Source organism: Hyaena hyaena, unplaced genomic scaffold (genome assembly GCF_003009895.1).
Source record: "Hyaena hyaena isolate Hyena2069 unplaced genomic scaffold, ASM300989v1 scaffold_38, whole genome shotgun sequence".
Lineage (NCBI taxonomy): Eukaryota > Metazoa > Chordata > Mammalia > Carnivora > Hyaenidae > Hyaena > Hyaena hyaena.
The window spans coordinates 2,030,520-2,048,238 of NW_024080670.1; the positions used below are offsets into that span (position 1 = coordinate 2,030,520).

Consider the following 17,719-nt stretch of genomic DNA (forward strand, 5'->3'; position numbering starts at 1 on the left):
TTGTTTCCCCAGTGGGAACAGAAAGAGAGCGAGCACATGTGCTGGGGCTTTCCAGGCATCCCAGCGGGCCGGGATCCCTCAGAGGGCAGCAGGGCTCGGGGGTGGGGGGATGGGGGCCCACGGTGACAGGCCAGGCCAGACGGAGCGCCGGGGACGAGGAGGGCACGGCCGGGCAGCCTAGGAAAGCGTGGAAGGGCGCGGCAGCCGAGCGCGCCAGGGAGGGGGTGCGGGGAAGCGGGCGGAGGGCGGCGGTGTGCTGACTCGGTTCCGGGAAGTGTGCTGATCAGGCTGCAGGGCTGCGGGCAATCTCCCTTCAATGAATCTTCCAGCCCCACTTAGCTTGACAGCGCCTCGGCGTGGGCAAACCCACTCTTGACTCCTGGGGTCACACCCACGTGCAGAGCTGCTGCGCGGGACAGGTGATCGGGGCCCTCCAGTCAGACCGTCAAGTTACACGAACGAGCTTAAGGAAGCCTAGGCCGGGCACCAGCTATGAACTGCTAAGAATCTTCGCTGCGTTTTATGGCAGGGGGCGGGGGGCGGGGGGCGGGACGAGCGAAAGGAAAGCAAAACAGATTGAAAATACTTTGCCCACAAGACGCCTTGTGGAAATTTTATTATATAGAGTGTAAAATGAATTGTCAGTCAAATAAAAAGAACACTTTTTTTTTTAAACAACATGCATAACATTTCATAACATTTTCCAATTGCCTTTTTTAATAGTTAGACATTTCAAGCATTATAAGGAAAATAAGGAGGAAAAAACCGGAAACTGTAACGTCAGTATATTTCAAACGGAATGTCCCTCGGATCAATGAAAAAATGCAAGGAAAAATAGCTTCGATTCCGTTTTTCTTTCCTTTAAAAATACATGTTATCTGTACAAGATACACTACAGTAAACATCGGAGATCATAGTATCCCTTTTATTAAATCAAAATTATTTAGTTCATATTGTGGTTAATACTAGATTTATTCATTCATCTAGTTAATTTGACAAATATTAAGAAAATATCTCAAAGAAAAAAGGAAGAAAATGCCTTGGAATTAAAAAATAGTTACTACATTTTTATGCGGTTTAATGTTCCACAGTGTTTGTTAAAAGTTATAGCGGATTTCTTTTTTAATATTAAAAATAACAGTATTTATATTTCAGAGAGAAGAGACAAAGGTTTTTTGTTTTTAAAACAAGCCTGGAGGCCTTAGATACACAGTTGTACTCAGCTCCAACGGGTAACGGAGATACGAACAAAAAACGTATGCTAGACACACGGACACAGTTTTATATTACCCCTTTAGCACTCTAGAAATTATACAAACCCTATAAAATGCCCCCTCCCAATCCCTGTTGGACAGCAATACAATTCTCTGTCTCGATTCGGAATTCACATAATTAATTACAATACATAATAGTTCAGTTTTTTTAAAAAATGCAATAAAACCAGACAGCCAAGATAGAAGAAATTAGAAGACATTTAATGAATTTACACATTTAAGAATATTTAAATACTGTTTAAAAATTTTTAAAAGGATTTGTTACATACCACCTAAGACTTCCAAGCCACTTTCTGTCGCAACAGAAACACAAAAACCAAAAAAAACAACTGTGAATAAAAAGACGCGCGACCCAATGAAACGAAACGAAACGAAAACACACCGTGTTGAAATGCCACTGCTCTGAGGCGCGTCCTGGTGCCAGATCGGCAGGAGCTGCTCCAGAACGGCTCCCAGAGCTCACACGTTTGAAATACAAACAAAAATAGTGAAACAGAAATTATCAGCAAATTTTAGTAATGAATTTTCCCGATTTTTAGAAAAGTCCGGTTAATCTAAATATAGTGTTTCACAGAACAAAATGAAGGTTCTTCATCAAAAGGTTTGCAAATCTATAAACCTCTGTTACAAATGGGGATTCGCTTGTGATGATCTCGGGGAGGAAGGCGCGCAGGCGGCTGCCCTACTGCTCCTGTGGAAGGAAGGGGGGAGAAGTCAGCCTGGGGCGTCCTCGTCGCCGTCGGCACGGAGGTGACAGGTCACCCTCCACCCTCTGGCTCCTCAACAGGCGCGGACACACACACACACCCACGTGTGCAAGTGCACGAGCCAACGGCCCCGAGCACAGGACCCGGCCCGGACAACCCCCTCCCGAACAGGGGGCCCCGAGGCTCTCCAAGCGGGGACACTGGGGTGCAGGGCAGGGGAGTGAGCACGAGATAGCCCTCCTGAGCCACCCGGCAGCCCCGAACCCCGTCTCCATGGGGTGCCGGGCACAGAGGGCCCATTTTGGCAGGGAGATGACCAAGGGCTTTGGGTCCGGGGCCTGTGGTGACTGACAGTCACCTGAAAACCGCTGTGTGGGAGGATCTGGCCACTCCCCCCCTGGTAACAAGGAATCTGCTGCGGCTTCTGACTGGACAGAGAACCGAGCGGGTTTCCCGGGTTTCCATGCGGGACGAAGGCGGGACGCCCTCCTGCCGCCTGCCCCCACCGCTGACCAATGGCAAGGGTGTGACCCCCACAGTCCCGACTGCAAGGTCGAGCCTGCCCAGAGTCCCACACGGGCCCTCTCCCTGAGAGCTGGGGACACCGAGTGGCCCTCGGCTCTGCAGTCTCAGGGCCCAGATGTGAGGAGAGATTAGACAACTTCCTTCCAGGGGCCGCCCACCCATCCCTCTCCCCCTCGGCCCAAACTCGATCTCTCTGGGGCGAGGAGGGGCGCAGGATGCACACAGAGGCTGGGGTGGGGGGGTGAGGGCTGGGGCCGTGCTGGCTGCTCGGCGGCGCACCTGGCTGTGGGCCTGAGCCTGCCCTAGCGTCTGCCCATAGAAAGCGACCTGCTGTCTGTAGTACTCGGCCCAGGCCAGCGTGTAGTCCGGCGGGGAGCTGGCTGCAGGAGCGGCACCGGCGGCGTGACCTGATCAATAGGAGAGAACGGGGGTTATTGGGGGCGGGCCCGGGCCGCGGGAGGCGGAAGACACCGCCAGCATGGGGGGGTCCCTTCCCCCAGGCCCAGGGCGGCTCAGGGCAGGCGGGCGCTGCCCCTGCTGCAGGAAGCGCTATGAGCCTCGAGCTCCTGTGCCCGTTCCGCCCCCACCAGCTCCTCATGCCGGGCTTCTCCCGTTCTCTCCGTCTGCCTGCCCCATCGGCTGCCAGAGACAGACACAGAGACAGAGGAAGAGAGAGGGAGGAAGAGAAAAAGTGGTGTAACACCTGACTCAAGGGGGTGGGGGGCTCCTGTGTGGAGGGTCCATCCCACTAGGGCTGGAAACACAGGCCCATGGATGTCTGGGAGTCTGGGTTCAGGAGGTCATCTGGCCTTTCAGCAGGTGCCTGAGGTGACGATGACCTCCCCGACCCGCATCGACATCCCCAGGAGGCCTATCCACCCAGTGAGGGTCCCACACGCCAGGGCGAGGAGCTCTTTGGCAGCCTGTGACCCGGGCTGCTCTGAGCTGCAGGCAACATCCTTCGAAGTCAAGGCCCATGAGCCGTTTCCTCCAACACCACGTGGCTTGGCAGTTCCGGAATAAACAGAGGATCTCGTACTCGTCTTGAACGAGTTGTGTGGGGGCTTTTTTGGTTGCTGTTACTAGATCTCTTGCTTCTCTTGTTAAAAAGACCGGTTTCGTTTCTGGCACAGCTAAGAACACGAGACTCCGCGAGGCGGGCAACCAGCATCCCAACACCCCACCGTGAGGCTCCCGGCCCTCGGTTTTATCCTCTCTCTTCCCCGCCCTGAACGGACCAAAATGAGCCGGTCAGGGAAGAGGACGCCGGCCAAGCAGTCCTCATGGGGCCGGCCCAGGGCGGTCCTCAGGCCCTGTGGCGTCCAGAAGAGGGGGGGGGGGGGGGGGAGTCCCCTGACAGACGCACAGGGACACGGGGAGGCAAAGGCAGGACTGAGACTGCGTCACACAGGGAGAGCGCTGGAGAGAACAGGGGACGCGGGGCCACGGGCAACGAGGCCTACAGGCGAAGGCCGACTCACTCACTCTGTTTTTTGTAATAGTCTTCCCAGGCCTTGCTGTAGTCGGGCTGGCTGCTCTGTGCCTGGCTCTGCTGGCCTGTGCGGAGAACACAGAGGCGATCAGGCACCTGCACCGGCTCTGGGCCCCGCTCCGCGCTCGCTCCGGGCCCCACGGCCCAGAAGGCAGCAGCAGGCTGGCTGTGGGGAGACGCATGGGCACACGGGGGGGGCCAGCACCCAGGCGGCCGGGCAGAGGGGTGTGATGAAGATCCCCGAGAGGAGGGGATGACTGCTCAGAACGGCCTCGACCCTACGGATGGAGAGCTGAGCCGCGGGGAGCCCCAGGGCCATGGCAAAGGTGCCCACGGCTGCCTGAATCGGCCTCCACACAGGCCGGAAGATCCAAGCGGTGCCACCCACACCCTTCGCGCGGCCCTTCTGTTCGAGAACTGGTGGCTTCACTCTGCACGAGCAGGGAGTGCAGGGCAGATGGCCCAGAGGCGGCCCACAGTGAGGGCAGGAAGACGAGGGCCACACAGCAGAGGGGCCGAGGGCCAGGCCATGCACCTCATCCCCATCTGGCCTCCGGCCTTTCCGGGGCAGGAACGGAGCAGGAAAGGAGGCGCGTGGGGCTGTGACCAGCCCTGGGCATAAAGGGAGGACCAGCCTCGAACAGGGCTGGTTTCTGTGTCCCCTAAGATGCCTGCAGCGTCCTGTTTTCTGTCACATCTGCAGTTGGCGGCCCACAGGCAGCACGCACTAGTGCCCACGTTCACGGCGGAGGAAAGATGTGGGGGGGGGGGCTCGGGAAATGAGGTGGGGGCACGGAGGGTAGAAGACCATCCCCCTCCTCCCAGGAGGGCAGGGAGGGAGCCAGGACGCCGCTAGGATCAGAGCACGGTGGCTTCGGACAAGCTGGGAGAGCGGCACGTGGGCGCAAGGGCTCGGCCGTGAGACACAGAGGCCTCGGGGTGTTTCCTCCCAACCAGACTTGACTGACTGCGACCAGCTGTCCCCGCCCCCACAGAGCCCAGCCTGAGGGGTCTTCTCCAACTTAAGCCCTCCTGGCCCGCCAGGGGCTCAGCGGCACCATGGCCCCAGGGTCAGCCCCCGGCTGGCGGGACGCCATGGCCCGTCGCTTCCCAAGTCTAAGCCTTTCTCAGAGTCTCTAGCGCCAACAATGGGGCAAGTGTGCACCGACCCGGGTCGCCTTCCAACCAGCACGGAAGGAAAGCGAAGGGGGACGGGTTCTGGGACAAAGTGAGCACCGTGACACATGGCTGGACAGACACCAGGCGGCGGCACGTGTTCGTGGTGCGAATCTCTAGCCGGTGCGTTCGAGACGCTTCAACAAGTATCGAGGAAGAAGAGTAACAACAAACACACGTGTGTCATTTTGGAGCTCGCGGGGACTTTGGAAATCAAATCTAAACCCTCCACGTCACGGACAGAGAAGGGGACCGGCGGCGCCAAAGGCCGCTCTGCGTCGGCTTCCACGTTCAACTCCACTGGGTGACCGTCCAACTAGAACCTGGGGCGGGTGTCCCCGGACCGGGTGGCATAGAGGCCCCTGCTCGGGGTGGGGGTGGGGAGCCCCAAATGCCGGCTCGATCCCTCAGTCCCTCGGGAGCAGCGCGGCCAGGACCACGTGCACACTCGCTACAGAGCGCTTTCCAAACACAGGTGGGCGGCCACTTCTGAGGGCCCGAAACTCTGAGGCTAAAGTTTCTGCTTCGCTCTTGTTTCCAAGGGCTGTGCCAGCAACAAAACCCGAGTGTGACTCATGAGGCTCGTGTGGGGACTGGGGGACAGGGTGCGGGCGTCTGATTCCAAGAGGGCACCTTCCCTGTCGATCAGCTGTCAGGAGAGGCGTCACCCAGCAGAGCTAATTCTCTGAAGAGCCCAGGAAGTAGAAAGAATGGCCTTTCTAAGAGCGTGCTGGAGACAAGAGGGGGTGACAGTCGCCATGAGCCCAGGGCCGGGGAGTGGGGGGCGCCTGGCAAGCGGGCACAGCCAGGGGGAGAAGGGAGGGCGGGGCCAGGCACAACAACCCCTCCCCCCAGGGCCCCCCTGCTCCAGGTCTGGGAGCAAAGCCGCTGGCCCCGAGAAGAACGGAGCAGACGGGAGAGAAAGAACTGAGAGGAGGGCAGGAGGCAGCCAGCGGCCCGGCTGGAGAGCCACTAAGGTGCACACACCCCGTCCCCACAGGGCCTGCCGGTGGCTCCCAGCAGACACACCAGCCCCTCGGCCTCGGCGCACGGTCCCACCTCCTCCCGCCCGAGTCACTTACTTGGGACCTGCTGGGCGGGCTGCTGCCACGCCGGGTAGGTGCTGCCCCATCCCTGGGTCAGAAAGGCCGGAGGACCACTGGGAAGACAGAGAGTCGTTCGCTCCAGAGCCTGACACGTCCCCTCCTCCTCCTCACTGTGGACCCCCCCTCCCGCCACGCCGACCTCGCCCGTGCCCTTCGCTGGACCCCCGCCCCCACTGCCCCCTATCCCGACAGAGTGAGAAGTCACCCACCTCACAGGGGTGCTGGGGGGGTTTCCGTTCACCTTAGCAGCGATGCTGGGGAAGCAGCCCGAGCTCCGCGGAGGAAAAGCGCTGCAAGACAGTGAGGAACAAATGAACACAGCGCCCAAGGGCCCGGCGGGGAGGGCCCCTCGAGGAGGTGACCTCAAGGTCCTCTGCCTCCGGGAGGGCTCTCACCCCAGGCCAGGCTGTGAGCAGGCTAGACAGAGAGGGCCCGGCAGGCAAGGGCAAAAGCATGGGTCGTGGCCACCCCCACAGCATCAGGCTGCTGGCCGCATTCCCTGGACGTGGCTGAAGAGGGGGCCTCTTGGGGCGGAGTGAACTCTCCCTGCAGAGACCACGCAAGGGACTCACTGTTGCGGAGGCGCCGTGGGCGGCTGGCTGAACGGGCTATGTCCGAAGGCTCCGGGTGCTCCGAGGCCGGTCCCCTGTCGTGGGCACAGAGGGGGCTCTCACTGCCTGCAGGCCGCGCCTCTGCCCGCTGCCCAGGCCCAGCCCGAGGCAAACTGCCGCTTGCGGGGGGACGGAGCCGGAGAGGGGGGAAGGGGGGGTGCCCTAGGACGCTCACTAGCCTCGCTTCCCCACAGTGGGCTTGGCGCGCACAAGTGGCCTCTGCCCCCTCGAGTGACCGATACCACCACGCAGCCAATACCGGCACCACCGCAACTGCCCTACGTGTCACCCTGGGGATCGGGACCAACCTGCTTGACTCTCCCGTCAATTTAGGCTGGCCCACGGCTCTCTCTGCCATTCTACGTCCCCTTTGAGGTGAGCAGTGGCCAATCTGTCCTCCATCAACACTCCCTTTCTTTATCTGCTTTGAGGCGCCTGAAACTAAAGCCAGAGTCAATGAACGCTGCCTGCAGGGCCGGCCGCCAGGGCCAGGCCCGCGGGAGTCAGGGCCGCGCCAGGGGGAGGCCGCCACCCCGGCTGCTCATCTAGGCCTGCGGGGAGCACGGCTCTGGGCCTGAGCTGCTGAGCTTAGGGAGACCTGCCAGAGGGCTTCCTTCATCGCCTGGCACCCCCCCCACCCCCACCCTCCCCAGGCCCCGACCTTCCCCCTTGGCGAAGCGGAAGGGGTCTCCCTCACGTGCTGTGAGGGCCGAAAAGCACAGGAAGTACGAGCACGTGGGGGAGGACAGGTACCTGGGACATCCAAAAGGGAACCCAGCTATCGTTACGCCAGGTGGGGGGAGGACCTTGTACGTACGCCAACTTTCTCATCTATGAGATGCCTGGCCACCTCGATCTGCTGAGGGACGCCCCTGATGGTGAATATTCGCAGGTTGGGGTCAGTGTTGGGAGGGGGGTTCCGCTGGAGCTCCACGTGCGCCCCCGACTGCTGGTTTATGCTTTTGATGTTCTCACCCCCTGCAGGTAGGCGGACACAAGACACAAGGGTAAGCGGCAGTTGAGGCAGAGCCAGACGTTCTAGAGTGTTCAGCCGTGAAGAGGAGCCCTCAGTTTACTCTGAACCGGTTCTGACGGACATCGGGGCTCTCACGTCCGCAGAATCAGACTCATGCGTGAAGCTGGTCCTTCCCTCCCAGCCAGGCTGAGGCCAGGCACCACGGGGTGCCCCGCACAAAAGCCCAGGGTCCCTGGATCCACATGAAGGAGCTCGGCCCACACAGGCCCAGGGAGGGCACCCCATCCAACTCGTACAATGGGGGCCCCCTCAGCCCTGGCGTGGGCCACCTCATGGCAGCTCTCTCTCCCTCCACAGGGCAAACAGCCGGCCCCTGGCTCCAACAATGCCCGGAGCCCACTCGGGCCTCCAATGTCCCACCCTGTCACTTCTCAGGTCCCTGCCTCCTCCACTGAGGGTGGGGGGGGTCGGGGGGGAGAGCAGGTCTAGACAGAGGCAGCCAAGGACGGGGGTCACAGAGGCCTGGGTGGAGTGGGGTAATGAAAATTTAGTTGGACTCTTTGAAAAACCCGTGAGAGTTCCAGTCTCTTAATGAGATTTGCGTAACAAAGGGCCCAGCAGTGTCACAATGGTTTGATTCTTCTTTAGAAATTTCACAGAACTTACAGATCAGTTCTGCTCCATTGGGGGGGGCGGCAGGCAGAGTAAGAGGAAAACTTGGGAGCAGAGTTTTACGAATATTAGAGAAAGACGGTCTCTGGGATGTCTGGTGCAGGAGAGCAGAGAGCCCCAGACGATCAAAAGCAAAGACTGAAGGCCAGTCTCCGAGTCCCTCTGCCCAGCCCGGAGTCAAAACCAACCTCCGATGACATCTGTCGTTTGCGGCCCAGCCCACTGCTGGAGCACCTACCAGGCACGCAGACAGGAAGGGGCTCCCAAGAGCAAGCCCAGCCCTCGACGGGGTCCCGCCAGCCCCCCTGAAGGTAGGCGCCACAGGAAGGACACCAGGAGGCTGATGGCCTTGGGAGAGAGAGCCTGGTGCAAATCGCTGTGCTGTGGGTCAGTTTAGTTGAGGGCGGCTTTCAATTTAAAAGCAAACGAAAAAGCACTCAGCCGACCAAAGGGTTGTGCGCACAAAGCTGTGCCTCTCCCCCTTGAGCAAACAGCAGGGGCCAATGCGGTCCCAGAAAGCCTGCGGCAGCCTCCCCAGCCCCAGGTGGGAGCAAGGCCCCCCCCGGCCCTGGATCTCCCACCATCCACTCGGGGGCCGTGACTTCATTTTCTTTGCACCAGGAAACATGAGGAGTTTTGCCAGCCCTGGGCACGGCGTTTCTGGGGTGCCACGGAGAGCAAAAAGGATGGGCCTTCCTACCGCACGCCCGGCGCCCGAAGGCACCCTCATGTCCCCACCCTGGGCGCCGTGGGGGTCTGGAGGCGAGAGCGCCACACAGCCCAGGCTGGCCGCCTCCGCCGGGTGCCGGAGCAGCCGCCCCGCAGGCCCCGACCGCCGAGGCCGAGCAGCACGCCAGTGCGGCAAAGAGGCGCCACGAAACCGCAGGGGCCGGAAGGAGTTAATTTAAGTTCATCTTCCTTCAAAATGAGGTCACCAGCCTGGCACATGGTGGCTGTCTACAGACGCATTCAGCAGCCTGTCCATTCTTCCACCTGATGGGGGGCAGAAGCGACCCACCAGCGGCCCCCCAGCTGGACGTGAAATCGTAAAGCAATTAATCAAACCTGCTAAAAGGCCAGGCTGACAAGAGCGGGGCGGCCTGTATTTATCATGGAAATCCAGCAGGGGCCCCAGGGGGCGCAGCGTCTGTCCCGGGGCTGCAGCCGGGGGGAGCCCGCCTGGCTGCCTGTGGCCCCCTGTCCCGTCTTCCTCCCTCACCCTCACCATGCGCCTCCCACCCGACCCTGTGTGTGTGTGCGTGTGGGTGCACACGCATGGCGGGGAGAAGAGTCCTGCTCACTGAGCTCTGCGTTACCAAGCTTGTCGGAGCCCTGGACAGGAGATGGGTCACCACTTTGTGCTGTTACTCTCCTGTGTGAGTCACTCAGGGGGACTGTCGAGGACACGCTAAGAGGGGCTTAGCCAGCACCCCGGCTCCCGGACTACGGGGCGCGGTCATAGTAACATCGGTGAGGCCCAGCCTGGCCAGGGGAGACGTGTGGTCAAACTGCGCTGATAAAATGCTTCTCAAAAGGCACAGAAACCTGGATCTGATTCTCCACCGACAGACACCGACCGGCTTTCATGTCGCAGCAGCCGGGCTGAACGGCTGGGTGGTGGGTCTGACTGAGCGCAGCACCTGGGCGGTGGGCACCAACCACTAACTGCTCACCTGCACGCACCCCCCGCCCCGCCCTGGCCAGGAAATGAAAAGGATCCCACGTCGTTCCCACCGCCTCCAGAAGGCAGACAATCCACGCGACGCCAGGAGGTACACCTTTGGAAGGAACACACGAGTGCGTGCACACCGTTCGCGGGCAGGGCCAGAGGCAGGCTCTAGCAGGGGACTGAGAACGTCAGGAGGGCACGTGAGCTCAGGCGACCCCTGTGCACTCAGGGGTGTGTGGTGGCCACAGAAACCGGAGAAATTCTGGGGAGAAGGCTGCATCCACCTCCTCCACAGGCTGGCAGACGCAGTGCTGCGGGCGGGAGGCTCCCTGCGGGCCTGCGGACGACACCCTCCCCGAGGCACCTTCAGCGCCGCAGAGAAGGAACTGCCTGCTCTTCCCCTGCTTGTGGTGACGCAGGGGCCGCATCGGCCGCTAACAAGGGCTTCTTGCTAACGTTCTCGACAAAGCCTGGAAACAACGGGCCCGTCCATTTTTATTTCCTTCCATGGGGCATCTGGGACACACGGGAGATATGCTGACAACATAAAAGCCACCTTCACGTGTGTCAACAGAGACCAGATGCCCACATCCACTAAGGACCAGAAGGGAGACCCCTGGCGGGCAGCGATCTTCGCATGAGGAATTCTCTCAACCTTGGAGGCATATTAATCGCTGATCAGCCGATCGACCAACACTCAAGAGGCCCCTCACCGGGTGCAGGGCACCTTTTCCACGACCGAGCTGCCTCACCAGGCAGTGGGCCTTCGTCGTGGTCGGGAACAAACGACCCGCTCTACCCGTGTTTGTGGTCGGGTTCCCACAGACCTGGTATGCTGGCTCAGGTGCAGTGCATAGACCCGGGCGTGTGCTCTGGGGGCACCGTGTGGGACCTGCCCGCCGTCGGACACCCCGGCGCCCTTACCTTTGCCGATGACGAGGCCGCACTTATCTGCCGGCACGGTGTATGTTATCTCCTGGACGCCGCCGGGGGTTCCCACGCTCCAGTCGCCCCGGCCCCGGCCTCGTCCCCTGGCCACCGCGAGGCCACCGAAGCCATCTCTTTCCTGGGAGGGAAGAAAAGCTCGAGTGACAATTCTGCCACTGCCAGCGGGACCACGTTTCGTCTCCAAGGAGGAGGTGAAGTGACAGGATATAATCAATGCCACACATGAGGACTTGAGAACCTTTTCCACATTTCAGAGTCTGCAGTGCTCTTTTAAACCCAGAATTAACACAAGTCACAGGCATGTTCAGGGGGACGTGTGCGGGCCACCACGGGCGGTTACATAAATAGCCCTGATGTACCCAACTAAACCAGGCAGTCCGACATCAAGTCCTATGACGGGGGCCCAGCGCCCCACCGCGAGGCAGTCCTTAGGACTGGGCCCTAATGTCCAGGTGTCAGGGGCCGGTTTTCTCCTCCACCTGAGGCCGCCCTGGCCTGTGGCGGACACCTGCTGGGCCTACCGGAAAGCTGCCATTAGATGCTGACGAGCTGTGGGCATTTCAAGTGGGCACCTGAGGGACAAGTATGCCTCCGCCCTTCCCCACCCCGGCACTGCTGTAGGCTCAGGCCACCTCACACCCCAACCGCCAGAAAGGATGAAAGGCTCTTGAAAGAGAGCCTGGTTGTGCCATTCCCCCCAGAATGAAGGAACAAACCACGCGGTTGGGCCCGTGGGTTGGGGGTGGAGCGGCCTCTCATTCTCACACGGCGCCACCAGCAGAGAGCACAACCCTCGGCCAGCACCTAACATCTAGCAGGAGGAGGCTCCTTTCCCTAAGGGGCAGCCGATCTCATTGGAGGTCTTTGTCCCGAGTCACTCTGGAGCTGCGGCATTTAAAATCTTCTTTCTCTGTTTGCTTTTTTAATGTTGGTTTATTTTTGAAAGAGAGAGAGACACAGAATCCGTAGCAGGCTCCAGGCTCTGAGCTGTCAGCACGGAGCCCGACATGGGGCTTGAACTCATGAACCATGAAATTATAACCTGAGCCGAAGTTGGATACTCAACCTACTGAGCCCCCCAAGCGCTCCTTATCTTCTTTATCTGTTGAGGGCAGACCGGGTCTGGCTGAGAGCCCCTTCACGGAAGGGTACGCGGGACAGACTCAGCACAGGACAACTGTCTGGCACGAGCTGCCTCTGCTGATGAAAAGTAAGCATTTACCCAGGATCTAAATAAACCAGCAGCAAGTGGAAATGATTGGAGAGTCTTTTTCCCTGCACTTGGCTTTTATAAGACACAAACGGTGAGTAAACAAAGCAATTTTAGGGACGGGCGTTAAAAAGCATGCACACTTGCCCACACACACGTGCACACACATGCACACACAGAGCCAACCTCCCGGCCTGTATCAGGTTCTCGGGGGTGAGGCTGTCCCCCACCGCTCACGCCTCCGCAGCTCTGGGTCTGAGACCCCTCTCTGCCAGAAAGGATGCTGGGCTCCCGCAGGGATTCTCTCCTGGGCCTGTCTCATCCCAAGGTGTGCCTGTAACTCCACAGGAAGCCCACGCCCCTCTGGGACGTGCTAACTCGGGAAGTCTGGAGAGGGGGCTATGAACCTGTAAGTCTGGCACGGACGCTTGCTGACTGGGGGGACCCTGGGGGCGGCATGCGCCGCTGACAGCAGAGCTGGGGCTGCGGTTTCCAAGCCACGTGTCTCTCTTCGGCTCCAGGTAATTTCAAGCTCTCCCTCAGTTGGGCATGCGGCGGCGGCAGCGGCAGCGGCGGTGTGTGTGTGCGTGTGTGTGTGACAATGATCTGGCGCGGCCGCAGCGAGTGGAGACGCTAACAGCGGCACACAGCTTGCTCACGTCCTGACAGCAGTGGGACGGAATCAGGGCAGGAAGGCGGCCCAAAGGCTCTGCGGGACCCCGAAGTGTGTTCTGGAGAAGCTAAGACTAGAGTCCATCTAATAGTCCTGCGCAAAGTATATCCTGCGGCTTGAAAGCCGGTGACCCGCGCTGTACTTCTCCAGGCGGTTTCCACGGGCAGGACTTACCGTATAAACAAAAGCTAGATCCCGGGACAGGAAAGGCAGGAGTGTGAGAAGTGAGCAACAGAACAACGGGAAGCCAGGAAAGGGCAGACGCAGAGGGGCCGCCGGCGGTGCCCCCAGAGGCAGGCAACCGACGGGAGCCCCGGGTTCCAGAAGGGTGACCGAGAGGGCGTGACTGCTCTGTGGTGCTGTCCCCAGGTCCTGTGTGGCACTTCGGCTTTTGCGGAGGCCATATCTGAACTCTAGAGAAGCGGACCCACCTGGGCTGTAAGAATAAGCTCGTTGATGACATGCGCCGCATGCTGACACCGATCTGGGGGCCCCATGACTTGTGCGGCTCGCTCCGGACTAATACCATCATCTGCCAACAAAGCAAGAGACGAGGTTAGGAAAAGCCCCACTTTAGCTCGGAAACAAAGGTCAATCTGACTTGCAATCCATATTCCTACTGGAGGCACAGAGAAGCACATACGACTATCTCTCTTTATACGGCTCGTGCCAACACTCACTGCCCACGCAGCTATAGCCGTTTTATTATTTTTTAATGGTTTTATTTTTGAGAGAGAGAGAGAGAGAGGACGTGGGGCAGAGAGGGAGGGAGATGGACAATCTGAAGCAGGCTCTGTGCTGTCAGTGCAGAGCCCAATATGGGGCTCAAACCCACAAATTGTGAGATCATGACCTGAGCTAAAGTCAGACACTCAACTGACTGAGCCACCCAGGCACCCCGAGTTATAGCCATTTTAAAAAGATACCATTACAGGGGCGCCTGGATGGCTCAGTTGGGTTAAGTGTCCGACTTTGGTTCAGGTCATGATCTCGCAGTTTGTGGGTTTGAGCCCTGCATCGGGCTCTGTGCTGACAGCTCGGAGCCTGGAACCTGCTTTGGATTCTGTGTCTCCCTCTCTCTCTGCCCCTAATCCACTTGCGTGCTCCTCCTCTCTCTCTCTCTCTCTCAAAAATAAACATTACAAAAATTAAAATAAAAAAAAAGATACCTTTATAGAAACAAAAAGCAATAATGTGAAAGACAGCAGAGCTGAGCTATGGCGATGTTTCCAGAAATAAGTGTACTGCAATGTTTTCCCACCTTTAGGAAAATTAAGACAACGTAAACAATTTTGCTCATGAAGGCAAATCTACAACATTTAGGGAACTGTCCTTTATTCTAAGACGTTAGTCCTTTTTCAAATGGTTTTATCTTTAAATAACCAAGTCAAAATAATGGATTTCTTTTTTGAAGTCTTTACTTGACAAAATGAAAAGCTGGAAACGCCATGAGGGCCCCGAGGAGAAAGCTGGATGGTAATCGGATAACAGAATGGGGGAGGAGGGCGGGAGAAGAAAAAACATGAGTGCTAAGTACAGAGTCCTTGTCTTGTTAAGTGCTCTTATAATTCTTCACAGCGCTAGGGATTTTTGAGAGTCAGCAGAACCAACCTGGCTTGAACTGAATCCTCACCCCGGCATCATTCTGAATCTTCTTGATCATTTCCCCGTTTCTTCCTATTACAATCCCGACAGCAAACCTTGGCACAGACACCTGAGAGCACAGGGAAGCAACCTGATCAGAGCTGTCTGCAAATCAGTTGTTTCTTAAAGGATACAGAAAAGAAAAGAAAAGAAAAGAAAAGAAAAGAAAAGAAAAGAAAAGAAAAGAAAAGAAGAAAAGGGAAAAGAAAAGAAAGAAGAAAGTTNAGAAAAGAAAAGAAAAGAAAAGAAAAGAAAAGAAAAGAAAAGAAAAGAAAAGAAAAGAAAAGAAAAGAAAAGAAAAGAAAAGAAGAAAAGGGAAAAGAAAAGAGAAAAGAAAAGAGAAAAGAAAAGGGAAAAGAAAAGAGAAAAGAAAAGAAAAGGGAAAAAGAAAAGAAAAGAAAAGAAAAGAAAAGAAAAGAAAAGAAAAGAAAAGAAAAGAAAAGAAAAAAGAAAAGAAAACAACTTGATTCTGATTGCAGCGTCTTCCTAGAAATGATATAATTCAGCATGTTTCTCCCTCTTAGGAAAAATATCGTGGTTGATGGTGGCATTCCTGCCTGTTAAGTACATTCGATCGGAATAATTACAAACATGAAGTAAAGCAAGATAAACTTTATAAATAAAAGGTTAAAAATGGCAAGCTTATCTTCCCAATTCTATGAAATAAGCATAAATGCACCACGCACATGGATTACACTGAAGGTCCGTTAAAATGCTCCCCACCCCACCTCATTCTTTTATTGGGAGAAATATACAGAACAGTCTTTATATCATTTTAACTGCTCGTTAAGTATACAGCTCAGCAGCATTACACACACTCGCGACGTTAGGTAGCCATCACCAGCCTCTATATCCCCCCAAACCTTTTTATCACCTCCCACCCAGGACTCCATATTCTATTGAGTGGAGACTCCTTCCGGCGCCCCCGATCCCCTCTCCTCCACCTTCTGTCTCTATGAACTACTCCAGGCACCTCGAGTACGTGGAATCACACGGGATTTGTCCTTCTCTATCTGCCTTATCTTACTAAGCACGTTTGTAAGGTGTGCCTGCGGTGGTGCCGCGAATCTCAAGATTTCATTCAAAAGGAAAGCTTTTCATCCATCCCTCCTTGTCAGGGAGCCGGGCTTCCAAGTCGGATGCATCACAATGCAGGGCACTGAAGAAACCTGGACTCGGGTCCCCACCTGGGAACCAGGAGGAATGACCCCGTTCCCTACAAAGCAGGCCAGCTGGCTCCGCTCCCCATGGCCACCACCTAGGTCCTTCCTCACACCCACCCTGGCGGCAGAGATGAGATGGGAGTGCAGCCTGCAATCTGAAAGCTCGGCTCGCGTGCCTGGGAACTGAGCTGGGAACTCACCGGCAGGCTGGGCCTACCTCTATGCTGCCTCCTCCCACGCGGGCATTGAAGTCGCCGCGGATGCCTCGGAAGTCGGCTTGCTCTTTTTCTCGAATGATCTCCAACACCATTTCTCTTGCTTGCTGTGTGAACACAGAGGAAAGGCATTATGCAAAACAAAATGCTAAGACATGAAATTTCAAGACCAGACCCTGTTCAGCTGGGCATAAAGATCCAAAGGCGCTTAGCAGTGGGCCAGCTCGCTCCCTGCGTTACAGCGTGGGACAGGGAGGGCTGCTGGTGAGGGTCACACAGGCCCAGTTGTGGGCGATGCAAGGACTACACCCACACGGACTGGGGCCCAGCCTCTTTCAAGCCACAGTCAGATCAGCACATCTGTGCTGGGGCAGAGCCTGGTTGCACGGCCCTGTGGCATCTCTGGGCAAACTGTTTCTTCTAGAGAGCTCTGTGGGCAGGTTCCACAGAAAAGACATTACATCTTCTACACTGCTTCCACTGCAGAGCGGCAGCGAGACAAAGGGAAAAGGCCAGCCCAGGGAGCCTGGAAACACCTTCCTGTAGCCAGAGGTCAAATCCCCCAATTACCGACCAGCAAGACTGCCTCGCGGGCCCGGCGACCTTGGCAGCACCCTCGGCATCCTCTCCCCGCAAAAGCACTGAAGCCCGGCCGGCCGGCCTGCACCTGCCCCACAGGAATCTGCACTGAGCACGAGCCGTACGTAACAACCCAAGGTCATGTGAGAACCCACATGGCACCCGGGTTCTGGAAAAACCAAACCAAACCAAAAAGTCCCAAGATAACAATTAAAATCTTGACATTTGGAGAAATCAGGAGTGTGGGCAGACTGACAGAGGATGTTAGGGGCCTGTTATTATTTTCTTAGGCGTGGTTTTATGGATGTTAGTTCTTAGGACAGACACGCTGCAGGATCTAGGGACAGACAATCGTGACGCCTGCCCCAAACTTACAACCGGTGAGGTAGACGTAAGCAACTAAATCACACATACACACACACACACACTCTCTCTCTCTCTCTCTCTCTCACACCAGTGCGGCAAACTGACAGCCAGGATGAAGCTACACAGGTGCTCATGGTTCTCTCTTTTCAGCGTGTGTATACACTTGAAGTTTTGCATAATAAAAAGTTGGAGAGAGAGAACAAATGAACAATAATTTATACTTAATATAGCAAGCAGCTTTTCCAAATAAAAAATGTGGAATACACAGTTTAAAAAAAAACAAACACTAAAAACCCATTGTAATAATTTTCCAGCAAATTCCTGAAGTATTAACAAAATAAGCTCTTTGGTATTCTTTTCATAAAAGAGCCAAAAAGTTCCAACAGAGAAGGCAAGCAGGGAGCCCACCTGCGAGCACCTGAAGAGTCTAGAAGCCTGGGGAAGAAGTCCCCTGGGGGCCGGGGTCCACCAGAAGGGCATAGACGGCTGGGTCACTGACTGGAGCCTAAGGATAGAGGCCATTTTAATCACTGGCCCTCAATCCTGTTTTAAAACCATTTTTTTACAGGGTCTCAGTCAGGTAAGCAACCGACTTCAGCTCAGGTCATGATCTGTGGTATCGGGGTTCAAGCCCCACATCAGTCTCGCTGCTGTCAGCGCAGAGCCCGCTTCAGATCCTGTCTCCCTCGGTCTCTGCCCCTCCCCTGCTGGCG

At 56.7% G+C, this 17,719-nt stretch overlaps 1 protein-coding gene across 2 annotated transcripts in view; it reads right to left on the reverse strand.

Annotated features, from left to right (window-relative positions):
• Positions 1–583: 583 nt before the first annotated feature.
• The window catches only part of FUBP3 (far upstream element binding protein 3), a 51,061-nt gene continuing 33,925 nt past the window's right edge, over positions 584–17,719 (reverse strand). Inside the window, exons 9-19 of one of the 2 annotated variants that reach the window (XM_039229636.1) lie at positions 16,064–16,168; positions 14,651–14,753; positions 13,471–13,571; positions 11,133–11,274; positions 7,709–7,869; positions 6,853–6,926; positions 6,490–6,570; positions 6,257–6,333; positions 3,992–4,063; positions 2,834–2,913; positions 584–1,965 (exon numbers count right to left, since the gene is read on the reverse strand). In XM_039229636.1, the coding sequence (XP_039085567.1) occupies positions 1,957–1,965; positions 2,834–2,913; positions 3,992–4,063; positions 6,257–6,333; positions 6,490–6,570; positions 6,853–6,926; positions 7,709–7,869; positions 11,133–11,274; positions 13,471–13,571; positions 14,651–14,753; positions 16,064–16,168 (1,005 nt within the window). In that variant the 3' untranslated portion in view covers positions 584–1,956. Of the gene's footprint in view, positions 1,966–2,785; positions 2,914–3,991; positions 4,064–6,256; positions 6,334–6,489; positions 6,571–6,852; positions 6,927–7,708; positions 7,870–11,132; positions 11,275–13,470; positions 13,572–14,650; positions 14,754–16,063; positions 16,169–17,719 lie in introns of both variants that reach the window. The other variant, XM_039229635.1, reaches the window with a different exon arrangement.